At 47.3% G+C, this 13,966-nt stretch overlaps 1 protein-coding gene across 3 annotated transcripts in view; it reads left to right on the top strand.

The window, feature by feature from the left end:
• CPNE7 (copine 7) overlaps positions 1 to 13,966 on the top strand; it is a 1,149,025-nt gene that overhangs the window by 752,025 nt on the left and 383,034 nt on the right. For all 3 annotated transcript variants that reach the window (XM_069635582.1, XM_069635584.1, XM_069635583.1), the window contains exon 6: positions 6,542 to 6,625. In XM_069635582.1, the coding sequence (XP_069491683.1) occupies positions 6,542 to 6,625 (84 nt within the window). The remainder of the gene's footprint in view (positions 1 to 6,541; positions 6,626 to 13,966) is intronic.

The raw sequence follows: 13,966 nt of genomic DNA, 5'->3' as shown, positions 1-13,966 counted from the left end.
TTCTGGCACTCCCTATCCAGGGAGCTTGTTGCTGAACCTAGCAGGGCAATCTATGTGCTGGCTGGCTACCAGTCCTTAAGCAGCTGAGGGGTCTTCTGCGTTCTTTTCTCCGTCTGTTCCCTGGAAAAAGTTAAAGGGGGGTTCTTGCTTCCCTTTTTGGATGTTCCTGACCTTCCTTCACTGGAGGAAGCTGCAAGGAACACTGTACCTTCAGCCAGGTTCGAAGGATGAGTACTTCTTTGTGCTTCAAGTGAAGTCTTCAGATGTACCTGAAAGAGGGGCTCCAACCCTTTCTTAAAGCCATGTGGGCCACAGTGATTGGTGTAGGCTGAGCCTACTTTAGTGAACCAATTCTGTGGTCCCTACCACCAATCTTCTGTATATGTGAGGTCATAAACAGAGTGCTTTGCAACAGGAACATGGTAAGGGGGGTCTTAGAGGTACAAGGCATGTCCGAGAACAATTATGGCTGAACCCTTCTCTCAACAGAAAGCATTCTGGGCTCACTCCCCTGTAATACTAGGCCCCACCCACTTTCTTGTCTGCTTTGATCAAAGAGTCTTTCTGGTTAATGGTTCTTCCTGTGTGATTTCTTTTTAAAGCGAAGGATCTCCCTTGAAGATGCTGAGAGACCAGACTCTCTGGTTTCTGCAAACCACATTCTTGTATCTTATGAATGGGGTACCCCAGCTGAGGTTGTCTACTGCAACAATAGACTCAGACATGTCAGTTCACTGTCGTTGATACTGAGAGGCGGGGGCTGGCTTCATGTTAACAAAAATACATATGAAAGGTTTGTTGGGTTTCCTGTATCCTCTGTTATGCTCTGCAGCAAGCCTCATGTGTGCCGTTTGAAGTACCCTCTATTGGCATGTTAATCATTGCCACCAACTGCAGGGCTAACAAAGGAACAGGGCAGTTCCATGGAGCCCTTGTCAGTTAATCAGGCTGTCCATGGCAGGCGAAAGCTTTTCTCTCACCCCTCCTTGGGATGACATTGTGCTGTCCTCTCCTATCATATTCCAATAAATATGACAGGGGTGGACTGTAACTGTAGACTGTGGCCAAGCATGAGTACACAGGTCTATGTGTTTGCTGTGGTGTGAGCATAGGAAAATGCGTGTGGATTAGCCCCACGCTTTTTCCTGAAGCAGGTCCACCATCATCCATTTACTTACAAATTTCAAAAAGGGCCCAGGTGAGCCCACGCCCACCATGCGGATGGAGGAGGCAAGAAAACATGTACATAAAGACTGTGGGAGATTGATTTTACAGGGATTAGCAACACAAAGTGAGTAAATCCTCAACTCTTTGCCCCAGCCTTAGCATTTCATATCAATCGCATTGGTCATGCCTGGAGACCTAAAGAACCTACACTTAGCTAGGGATCAATATGTCAGGCTAACTCTTCCCTTTTTAGTCCGAGGGCCTACTTCAGGGAGCGAGAGAACACAATGTTTGAACATTTGAAGTAATATGGCAATTTTATTCAGAAGTGTTATGTAACTTGTTTACTCTTCTTTATTCTTTGTTGTATTAGCATTTAGCCCATAGCCTGCACATGATTGTACAGGATAAGTGTACTTTCCACGCGAGTTGGGTGGATTACTGTTTGATTAGCTTCCCTTTTTTCCTGTCATTTTAATGACATTCTGTCGCAGCTGTGCCGCGCTTAGATTCTTCTTCTTTAATTCAAATTTATATTTGGACTTCCTGTATTCATTTTCGAGTTACAAATCCTTTTCCTCATAGTTTGCCTAGTAACATGTTCACCAGGATTAGGCTGGTGGTAGTGATTAGATAAATGATAGTCATTCTTTTTACCATAATTCTTGTATTAATGGCAGGTCATATCATTTGGCTGCTGTGAACTCATGTTTTAAAAGCCCCACCGGAGGTCCACTTTGAACTGCTTCCCCGTTGCTAGGCAGGCTTTTGGGAAAACACTATTTTTGAATGAATAATGTTTGGTTTTAAAGTGAAGCATGAATTTAAGAGAATTCCCAAATATCTCAAGGGTCAGATGTTTCATGAAGGGGCAGGATAAGAAGGACATCTCAACAACTATGGATGAAAGGGATTAAACTATACCACTAATGGGATCTTTTTAGTCACTTCTCTGAGGATACAGTTCTCAGGACAGCCCCCTGGCAGTAATGTGGATGTCTATTGTCCGGTAAAGGCCAGACAGATTTTCACATTTCCTGACTGTGACCCTTTATTCTGCAACTCCACTGAGCCAAAAAGACATATGAAAGTTTGATGTTTTACAGGAACATTTCTGCCTTGATAAGTTACCTCTATTAATGAGATTTAATTATTTTAGGGAAGCTATGCATTGATTGGAAAAAAAACCTTTAGGACCTGTTAAATCTCTCTGGGTCTAAAAGACCAACTCATTGAGCCTCATTATGACCCAGGCGCTAAGTGTTTAACGGCACCGTAAAAGGCTGCGGCGCCGTTAAACACCTAGCGCATAATTACGAGGTCCCTTTGCAGAACCCGACGTTAACGGCTGGTTTTACCAGCTGTTAAAGTAGGGACCCGCAAAGGGACCTTGGTGCTAATTACGGTACCGCAATTTGCGGTACCGTAATTAGCGCCTTCCCCATTCCCATTGAGCCCTATGGGGCAAAAATGGGAAAGGGGAAGGGCCATGGAGGAAGGGGGAATTACCGCCCCACCAACCTCAGAATGGGGTGGTAATTCCCCATTCCGCCATGGCGGACTCCGGCATGGACCATGGTGCTAATAGCACCATGGTTTAGCGCCAGAGTCCTAATGAGGCCCATTGACTCACATCCACTGTATGGTTGTATGTTATTTTTTGGCATATCATAAATACAACTACCTGAAGGAAGTTCTGGAATGAACAGATGGGCAAGTATTACAGCACTTAAATACATTCTTAACGTAGTCCGCCGAGACCAAGGGCACGGGGGTTGTGTCCCTTTTTTGTCACGATTTTGGCCCAGGAGGGGCTCTTTATGCTGCTGTGGGCTAGGCCACGGACCCACCTCCAATAAGGACCACTGTTCACACTACCAGGGCCAAAGCCCATGGGGACCAAGGGTGTGGGTGTTGCGCTCCCGCAGGATGTTCGGCGCCCGCAGGGGGTGATGAGCTACTGCCATGAACTGTCTCCCAATATCCATCTGGGGAGGTGGCTTATTGGACCTCTGTTAAGGTGAGGAAACTGTACCCTGTGCCCTGTGTCTAGTGACTTGCTCGCTTTGCTAATCATGCACTCCTACTCACTCAATCTTGCCCTGTAATTTGTGGGATAACTGCAGCCAACAGCCACTTTGGAGGCATCAGTGTCCCACCCCTCCACAAAACAAAGCCCTGTGGCGTCTACCCATTTGAAGCGAAAGATACTGACTGTGAGATGCAAATTGCCTGCACCTGATCCAAACCCAGACACAGTCCATAGTAACCTTAAAGTGAAGCCATGAATGATTACGGGTGAGGAACACATGTTAATTAAGGAAATCAACCAATTTCTTGGGGGCATCCAGGGTACTATGGAGAGTTATGGGGCAGAAAATGCTGAGGTTGCCCCATCGATTTGCAGTGACCACAAAGGGCCCGCAAATAGTTCATCGAAGGGGAACAGCTGATAATTCCTGCCAATTATGATTCAATCAGTAGAAACCGAGGTACAATTTGGTTCTCCATTGTGGTGTAACCCGAGCAAAGGTGATGCAAAGAGTCACAAGCCTACTGTTTCCACTTTTAGAACAACTGTCACCAACTCTACGGCAAACAAGATACAGGGGACCTGTACAGATGACATAGGTATTGACATTGATATTGCTCCACGCCCTGTCCCAAATAAATCTAATGTGACTGAAATCAATGCAGCTCCGACCCATGCATCATGTATTATGTTAAAACAACTGCAGGGGGAAGGATGTTGTTGCCTAGGCCTAGTCCTCTAACTGTTGTAAGAAACTTCATCGACGAGGAGGGGGCTATGCAGACTCATCATGACCTCCGGTTGTGAGCTAATCCTCCCTGTTCCCCTCCTTGCCATGAAATGTCTTTGATATGATATGATATGATATATGATAAGTCATTTACAACACGCCTGTACACAAGGATTTCTAGGCGCGACAAGACAAGGGAGGGAAGACAGAGGGGGGACAAAGCAAAAGATCTTACAAGGCCTTGTGTCGTTCAGATCGTGCAAGTGTGATACGCAAAGTCCAGTGGGAGGGGGGGTAAAGGAAGTGTCAGGGGGAGAGAAGGAGGCAGTGAAATCTGGGCGGCATTGCTCTGACTAAGTGCAGCCAAGGCAGCGCAGCTCTGGGTCAGCGCAAGAAGGCAAGGGACTCTAGGGTTCCAGTTACAGCCCGTAAATGCGCAGTAGCCCGGAGGCAGTGAAGGGGCTACTGGTCCTGGAGGAGCCTGGTACCTAGTGAGACTCTGACTGTAGCCAGACAACCAGTCAGCCCAGCAAACAAGTAGGTCAGCAAGGGAGAGAGAGAAAGCAGAAGTGAAAAGGAAGGTCTTGACCTGATTCCGAAACTTCAGGTGGTCCGGCTCAGGTTTGAGAGGGGCAGTGAGGCCATTCCATAGGGAGGCATCTGCAGAGGAGATAGATCTACTCCCCACTCTCTGCCTGGAGAAGCACCTGACCCTCAGAGAGTTGGAGGTGGCTCAGCAAAGGGCTCAAGAAGGAAGGTGTTTAGGAAGAGAAAGTTGGATGTAGTGCAAGCCCTGGCCCCAGAAAGCCTTGAGGGCGATGCACAGGGTCTTAAACATGATCCTTGCAGCCACCGGGAACCAGTAGATAGATTTCAAGGCTGGAAAGATACAGTCCCTGGGCGTAAGGCCAAGGACAAGTCTTGCAGTCCTGTTCTGGATTAGTTGCAGAGGGCGATGAGTAGAGGAAAGCAGATTGAGAAAGAGGCTGTTGCAGTAGTCCAGCCTAGAGAGAACCAGGGCTCTGGAGACAGTGAGCTTCGGGGGGCAAGTGAGAAAACGAAGAATACCACAGTACCAGCTGGTAGTAGGCCTTTGTAGCAATTTGATATTTGGTGTTTGATGTGAGGAAAGAAGGAGAGAGTAGAGTCGAAGATCACACCAAGGTTTTTTGCCTCACAGGAAGGCGAAGGAAGATGGCCCCTCTCCCACCCATCTAGATGAGGCAGAACCCTCAAGGGTAACAGGATGCAAGTGCGATCTTGTGCTAGCTGAACTAGCAGCTATAAAAAAGCTATTTCTGTCTCTTTTTACAAACCAAATCAAAGGAGCTGCAGTGGGGGTGCACCAATCTACAACAGGGGCTGGCATAGGGGCCTCCCAGTCTCAGTCAATGCAGGAGGAAGCCTATTGTGATTTGGTGACCGACCCTAAATTGTCTAATTTGCCTAGTGGGAGTCCATGTCTGAGCGAGCAAGGACCTTTGACATCAGCTGATCCAGGGTCCCGTGCCACAACTTGAAGCATTCAAAACACTGCTTCCCAGCAGCAAGATGCGGGCAGGCTAACCTCGTATTTATATCTATTATATCTATACACACTGGTGGCAGTTTGGTGGAGGATTAGCCAATAGAGAACCCAGTTCAGCTACTAATGGCACTAGTTTTAGGGCCCGCAGACTGCAGCCTGGGCACAGCGTTCTAAACGCAAATATGAGAGTGGGTCAGAAGGCAGGGTTGATATTTTGTCACAGAGTACCTAAAATCTCCTCTGACTTTACAGAATACAGGGTATCGCTCACCCATAAGTGCACTCACTGGTTTCGAGAGGTGTGTGGGTGCTTGTCCCTAATTCGAGAGGAGATCATAAATTGTACCAGACTCCACTACAATGCAGGATGTTATTATTACTATATATGCATAGAATGAAGGGAGCAAATAGTTGTTGATGGAATACTTGGTATTCCCGGGAGACACTGCCCATCACCACGGAGTACTATTGAAATCAGTGCCTAGCCCCACTTTATCAGCTCTTACCCCTTGGAAATCAGGATACAAAACCAATTGTTATCGGGAGCCAATGTCTTTCTCCTGGGGAAAAGGCTCTGGGGATTTAGCAAGGGAAGTGAAGCGCTCGCTCCATTGGCCAACAAATTTGATCCTAATTGATATAAGGACTGGACGCATTAGCAAAGTATCTGGGGCTTAGTTGCAATGTTCCCCCTCGGGTAGGATGGTTTGTAATTTGAATTGCTGTAATTATTGATCAGCCATGTGTTATGTAATGTGTTGTACTTTGATGACCATACAACCTAATGCAGTTGTGATGATGATGGTATTGGGTGCAATTATAGCTGCCGTGGGTATGTAAGTCTATAGTAGCTTTATCGGTGGGCACTTGTAGGGCACAGGTGTGAGTTGAAATTCTAAGATTCTGTCTTTCCAGCTACCTCTAGCTATAAGGTGCCTGGTCTTGAAGCACCGGCTGGAAACTCTGGCTGTATCCCTACGGGTCCATGTGCACAGTAAAATGCCTAGTTATTGAGCCCAATCCTGTGCGCAGGGACGTGGTGTTTGTTTGATATACTGAGTTCTCTACTCTCTCCCTCTTGCAGGATCTCTTCAGCAAGTCGGACCCCTTTCTGGAGATCTATCGAGTTAATGACGACCAAACAGAGCAGCTGGTGTACAGAACAGAGGTGAGTGAGGGTGGCTTAGGTGCAGGTCTCTGGCCTGCGGTAGAACTGTGCTGGGTGTTGGCGTTGGAAGAAAATATTCTGAGGAACGGAATGTGGGGAGGAAAAAAGGAGACCCTGCACCATGGGAATTGTGCCCCAGGTCAATATATGTGCCTTTCTTTCATTCATCAAGCAAGAAAGAGAGAGGTGTGCAAAGGCGTATGCGAAATCCAAGCAACAAATCCAAGCAACGACTGTAGCTCCTTTCAGGAGAACTGGGAAATGGTGGGAAGCGGGCATGTGTTGCTCTTGTGTGGGTGCATAATGGCGTTGCTAGCTGTTTTGTTGAAGTGGCCTCCACGGATGTCTCTCCTTGTCTGAAGTTAATTCAGAGCCAGCATAGAAGGGTGCACACTTCTCCTCCCCATGTGCAAGTGGTGAGGAGCAGGTGTCCCTCTCCAAGCCTGAGAGTTGATGACACATGCACCCGGCGCTGTGAGTGGTCAACTTGCTCTTGAGGTGGAGACACCCGATTGGACAGATTTGTGGAGGAGCCGCCATGCTGCTGGCTACCTTCTATCTGCAGCTCCGGAGGTCCCTTGGTTCTTGGTGCCCTAATGGCACCAGCAGCCATCCACCTGCTTTGCAAATTCCACAGTTGTTGGATTATGCATCTCACTGTTGTCCTGGAAATGTTGAGGTATTGTAAATTGCAATGCAGGCGTGTTTCTCGATTTTAGTGGTGTTTACATAGTAACATAATATGCAGCAAGTGCACAAACGAAAGAGGATGCTTCGATTGTTGGCTGTATCTACCAGTTCTAAGAAAGTGCTCACTCTGTCTTGCCCCGTTTTACGCCTCCAAAGGTTTGGCCCATTGCTTCTTACGTGTTTTACTTGGGTAGCCATGAAAAGAGAAAACAGGCTTTATCTAGACCTCCCTTACTCTTTTCATAATGGACAACTTTTGTTTCATTTTGCACAGCCATACTTATGGACCCCTGTTTCACTTAGGTTGTTGCTTCAGGCTGGCATCCATTAACAGCTGGTATGATATGCCACCTGACTCCTCCGGGCACTACCAGGGACCCCTTTGATATCCTACTGCAGCCTAATTTCGCCCGCTAAGTAGTGACATGGTGTCGACTGGTTCCCCATGGGTGCCCTTTGCCCCCTCTGGCACCAAAACCTGCGTCTGCCCCTGGACTGTACATAGGAGCCAAATCGTAAGATGATTGCAGATAGCGCTGCAAAGACAGCACATTTATGAGCTTGAAAGCATCTCTTCCTGGAGGGCTTGTGGGTAGCCTAGGCTGACTTACAGAGAGTAATCAACTAATAGTTGTGAGGGTAGCTCAGGTGCAATGCTTGTGTCTTGGAAACAATGCATAGTAGCACAAGTTCGAATCCCGGTTCTGCCTAGAAACTGGTCTCCGGTTTTAAGAACAATTATAATCCTTGAGCTCTGAAAATGAGAGACCCTTTTAGGTTTAGAATAATGTTTAGGACTGGCCAAAGGAAGTGCTGCCAGTGCCACCCATTAAGGGGCAGTCCCGTGCTTCTGGGAAGTGGTGGTGACCCTCCCTGTTGGTAAGTGCAATGCTGATTGAACGTCTGCAAGGAAGTGTCGGTGCCACCCCATTGGAAAATAGTAGTGCAACTGAGAAGTGCTGCTACTATCCTTTAGAAATATTGCAGTGCTTTTAAAGGGCGATGGTACTGCGCCATTAGCGCCATTTCAGGCCTGTGGGGAAGTGCAACTACATCCTCATTGGAGGTTTTGTAATGCACCCCTGCTGAGCCGCACCCGTTCTGACCGATTATAAATATTGTGGCCCTGCCGAGAAGTGCCGACACTATCATATTATAAACAGAGCCACCCTATGGGGAACCACTGATACTGTCTCCCTAAAAGTGTCGCAGTCCGTTAGACGAGTGCTTCCACTGTCCAATGGTATGCATGGACTGCTCGCTGCAAAGTGGCAGGCCTGGCAAGTCCTGCTGGAAGTACTGTACAAGTAACGCATCCAAGCTGAGCAGCATTAATCCGATCAGACTGGAGGTACTTCAGAGTCCAGTTGAGGCCCTCTGGTATAAAGTACAGCAGCCCTGCTGTTCAGGGTTGGCAATGTCTAACTGGACGATATTCTAGTTCTGCCCCATTATGAGTATTTCAGTGCTGATGTGTAGTGCTGTGTAGTGCTGGCATGGACCCGCTAGAGGCATTGCAGCCCTTCTGCAAAGAGCTCCTTCTGTCCCACTAAAAGAATTACATCGCCATTGCAAAATGTTGGTACTGTGCCTTTAAAAGCCGCCCGCTGAGAAGTGCGGGGGGTGCTGCCCCATTAAACACACGGCACCCCTGCTTACAAGCCTGCGTACTGTCCCACTATCTCCTCATACGCACTTCCACGTCACTGGCCTTACTCTACGAAGCGAGTCTTCAAGTGGGAAATAGGTGCTTCAAATCCCTTAAAAAAAAAAAAACACGTTCCTTTCTCTTCCCCTTTTTTTTAACTCCTTTTCTAAACTGGATTTAAAAGCACATCTGGCCCAAGAGCCTTCCCGTTTGATTACCACGTGGTTTAAAAGCACAATTGGTCCCGAGCCTGTCCCAGGAGAGCTATACCCCGCATTTAATATAGAAGCTCCGTGGGGATTACAAATCCATGAGTACACGCTCATTAAAAGTTCTGGCTATTTCATGTCTGAAAAGAGCCAGGGAAGGGCTTCTGTCAGAAACAGCAGCTGCTGGCTTGCTCGCTAGCTGGAGGCCTGGCTGCTGACTGGCAGCGCAGGAGAGGTTTCCGGGCAGACTTTCTCTCCGGCTCACGGGACGTCGTGCAGCTCTCGCGGGAAGGCACACTTCGTTCTCGCGGGAAGGCAAGCAAGGCTCTTGTTCCCGATTATCTTGACGCGTGAGCGATGAGTCTCTGTCAGCCAGTGTCAAGTTCCTTCTGTCAGAGAAGGAATTATTCCATACTTGCCAACATTCTGTGACCAAGAAGATGTAGGATTTTTCAAGTTTGAAAAATAATAATTCCCATATCAATGACATCACAGGAAAATACAAAACAGACAAACAGCAGAACATGGAAAGATGTTGAAATGTTAAAAATGTAAAATTCTGAATGCTAACACCAAATTGTCGGCAGATGCTGTGTGATGGTGTTACACTCTGCCACTTGCTTTCACTGCTCCGTCACCTAAAGGTTGTACTGGCAAGAGTGCAGGAGAGATCCAGGTAGCTGACATCTCAGTGGATTGGTCTGAGCCCAATCAAGTAAGCACCTACCAGTCCACTGTACAGACAGACTAATTAATGCGTTGCATGCTTTGTCCTAGGCTGGTCTCAAGCAGTCTGCCTTAGAATCACAAATTACTTGCCACTGTAAAAAGCTGTAGGATCTGTCACTGAAATTTGTAGGCAGTAGGGCTGCTTCAAAAGCAGTAACCTACTGCTTAAATCTGTAGGGTTGGCAAGTATGTTATTCTGTACAAGACCTCCATCGCCCGTTGATAAAACACTGCTATGTACAGGGCGAGGCATTTTTGGGGTCAGGCATGCACAACCCCACCTCTCTATTTCCTATAGCTATTTGTCCAGGAAATAATAACACTCTAATCCTTGCATTTTTCTGCTACTGGAAAGAAAGGAAAAAGGGCTGGTAAAAGTTGTTTAAGATTAATATACCGTGAAGAAACTAAGAGTTTGAGGAAAACAGTTAAAATCATTCCATTTGTATAAAGTAACCACCAGCTCGCGGCTTACCCCTAGAACCAACTCAGTGGCCTACAGGACAACATCATGCTTTCCATTTCAAAAGGTAAGCATCACTGATAAACGAAAACAAAGAAAACATAAGGTTAAAAATATAGGAATGACACCTGCAATAACATAATTGCTGGAGAGTGGATACTGGCATCGTGAAATAAGGCGAGTGAACGAGAGTCGATCCAGGAAAGGCCAATTTAAATGAATCGTTTTTTGAGTGCTCTGGAAAAGGCAAGCAAGTTGGGGGTATGTCTGATCGGGGTTGGACGAGAATGTCTTCACCAAACCATGGCTTTGGAAAGTGACTGGTTATAAGGTTTTGCCAGATCACGTTTAGGAATGCCCCCACTGCTAGGAAAGATTTCATTTTATATGTCAGTTTCCCTCCAGTTGTACACCCACAAACTTTTTGCTGCTGTTTAAACACAGTAGTCTTATTTTGCCAGGGGAGCACAGCTTTCTGCTGCACCCCTCTGGGCTTTCGCTCACTTTTTATGGGGAAACTGACATGCCCTTAAAACAGTCAGTACTGGGAGACTTTGTTTCCCTTAGTCCTTTTCCAATGTTGCAACTTTCCTGCAACTTGAACAAGTGCACAATGTACCTTACAGTACAGTGCACTTGAGTCTCATAGTCAATTACAAAGACCCTAGATACACACATAGGACTTTTTTGGAGATGTGCAGATGTGTCTTGGACAGGGCTGGTGGCAGCTTATCTTTTCATGTAATTTTAACCCTTTCCTGCTATTTAAACCGTGTTAACCGCGTTTGGCACAAATAGGTGGCCTGGCTCCAAAATGGCCATGCCACAAGGTTCTTTGTCCTGTCCTTTGGCCATCTTGCCCCTTTACCTTCCCCAGGTAGAGCCGACTGGGATCAGTCCTTATTTGGTCATGCTGTTTCCCATGAAACGCCAAGCTTTCGCGGGATTCTGCATGCCTTGTGTGTTTGCCTTCAGTATGTGGCCTGGTATTTCTGTCCCCAATACACATCCTGGGTTCCAGAGTGTCTGGAGTGCGTGAATGCCTGGGACCACTGTGGTCCGTGATTGCTCCACATATGGAGTGTGTGTTTGTGAGCACATCTCCCATTGGGTCCTCTCCGTTTTGGCGCAAAGGGAACTTTTGATAAGAGGAGGCTGAAAACACCCATGCCATGTCGATCTCTAGAGTTCTCACAGAACGAAGGATAGGATCCAAGTATCCTGAAACTAAGGAGCCGAGTCGAAGAACCGCTGGTGACCCGCTGGAAGGTTTGGCACCCTGAGCCCGCTGTCGTCCCATGGGACCCCTCTGCATCTGGTCGTCATAGAAGATCTGCAAAGACGCTTCGACCCATTAGAATAGTGGGACCAACTACTCTCGGCACCTTCAACAAAACCTGCAAGTAAGCCTTCTCGGAAGTGTCCCTGGGCCAACCAGTGGGCTGACAAGCTTACGCAGGACCTTTGCTCTTTCTCCGTCATTGTTTTTCGAGGAGGCCCTCGAAACTTGGTATACTGCTAGCTTTTTCCCCCCGACACGCTCACACTGAATTTTGAACACTTGGCATTCCCAGGTCCGAAGTGAGATGAGTGCGCCAGGACTGGAGTGAACACGGTTACCGTGTTGTCCAGCCGCAGTGCCAATCTTTGCAGGTGCACTGCACTTGTGACCCTCTTGCCTCTGAAGCCTGCTGCAGTGAAACTGGCCTGATCCATCCAACAGGAGCAGAGAAATTGCCACTGTGCCGTTTGGGAATCATCACTGTATCTCCGGAACTGAAAGCCGCGGAGAAGTCCTTTTTGCCGCAGTAGAACCCGCAACCAAAATGGACTCGTCTGGCGAAGTTTGGTCCGGAGTGTGCCTGGGGTCGGTGAGTAACCCTAACCTTAACCGGTGGCCCCTAGCACCTCCATCCATAACTACGCCCAAGTAGCCCTGGGGATCCCTCTCCTTTCCACTGCTAGTGCAAACTAGAAAACTATTCCTGAACCTTGAATCACCTCTGCCTTCAAGTGGAGGCCCTCCTCGAATAGTTGGAATCTATTCTTCATCGCCTTACCCACCTTCCTGAGCTGCTAGAGACCCCTGAAGAGACCCCGTTTTGCCCATTGGAGCAACCACGTGCACCGCCACTGAATGTACTATTGAGCACAAGGCTCCTCTCTTCTTATGGTTTGGACTGCCTATTAGGTGTGTGTTTGATGTTGAAGGGGGCTAAAGACAACCTGCACAGCCTATTTTCCTTCCCCTCTAAGTTGTGAATATACTTCGTGCCTGTTAACCCTTTAGACCCCAATGGTCTTGTATATATCTTTTATTGATTGTGCTGTGTTGGTTTAGTAAGATTGCTGTGATTCTTTTACTGTGTGTTGAGTTACAAAGGCCTTGTAATAAATGTGTTTATATTTTTGATACATACACCTGTCTGGGAGTAATTTGTAAGTGCCCTTCCTCTGTGTGCTCATTGAGGTCTTTCGGTCACCCTCACCCCTCCTGAGACTTAGTCTTGACCGCCTGCTATAGCTACCTTGATTGGTCTGACTTGTCCAGAGGTTACCCTGTTCCAAGAAACTAGGCTGGCCTTCTGAACCTCTGCCCACCAGGTCAGAGTCCAGAAACCCGTCTTAACAAATTGGTGTACAGCGTTGGGATAGAACTAAAGGTATCCAGTGTTGCACACTAGTGAAGGAATTTCGAGTTATTCCTACCCAGGACACATAGTGAATTGTTGTAGCATAACTGAAAAAGGCCAAAGACCTATCTAACAAACTGGAAACAAGTACCTTGTTAACCTTAAATGCTTCCAAGTCTGAAACATTAAGAAAGAAGTGTGCTGAGAGGGGTTTAACTGCCCAAGGCACAAACATGGAAATGAGTCAAAGGATCATGGAATGGCAAGAGTCACAACTTAGTGCCATAGCTCCTGAGGAAATTGCAGAAGGTGGTGGGGCTGCTCTCACTGGCAGAACTCACAAGTCTGTCACTGCACTTATCAATGGGACCCATGAGGATTTTGATGATGTGATGTCCAATGTTTCCCCTGCCAGTGCTGATGCTGAGGCCATGCTTGAATTCAAAAAGGAGGAACTGCTGTTTAGGCAGAAGGAGCTTGAATTTAACACGGCCAAGCTGAAGAAAAACAGAAGGACAGGGATCACAGTTGGAACTGGCCCAGCTTAAAGTTTCCAATGGATCTAAGGGTCCTGGGTCTCCTGAGCTTAAGCAGCATTTGGTAGATTCAAAGGAGATAGATCCTAAGAAACTGCCGTAGCAGCAGATTTGTGGGTGTCACACAGAGTGTCCCATAAGGACAAGACACATCCTGGTAAGCAGGAGGAGGGGAAAACGCCCAAAGAAAAAGAGGGTGGGGGATCTGATAAACTTACTTCCAGAAGGGCCACAAAAAGAAAAATAAAGGTAAGTCACAAGAGAACTCACAGGGTAGTGGAGGTTATCCTTCAAAACAGAACTCGGGTTACAGTAAGCCTCCCTATGTCACCAGACCCAGTGGATATCGTGTGGCTTGTTGAGCAAGTGACCATGTGAAGGGGGATCCCAGATGTAAGGTCAAAACCTTGGGGGTCCACTCTGCTAATCTGGC

Source organism: Ambystoma mexicanum, chromosome 1q (genome assembly GCF_040938575.1).
Source record: "Ambystoma mexicanum isolate Mex_15411 chromosome 1q, UKY_AmexF1_1, whole genome shotgun sequence".
Classification (NCBI taxonomy): Eukaryota; Metazoa; Chordata; class Amphibia; order Caudata; family Ambystomatidae; genus Ambystoma; species Ambystoma mexicanum.
This window is presented reverse-complemented; position numbering and strand designations above follow the sequence as displayed.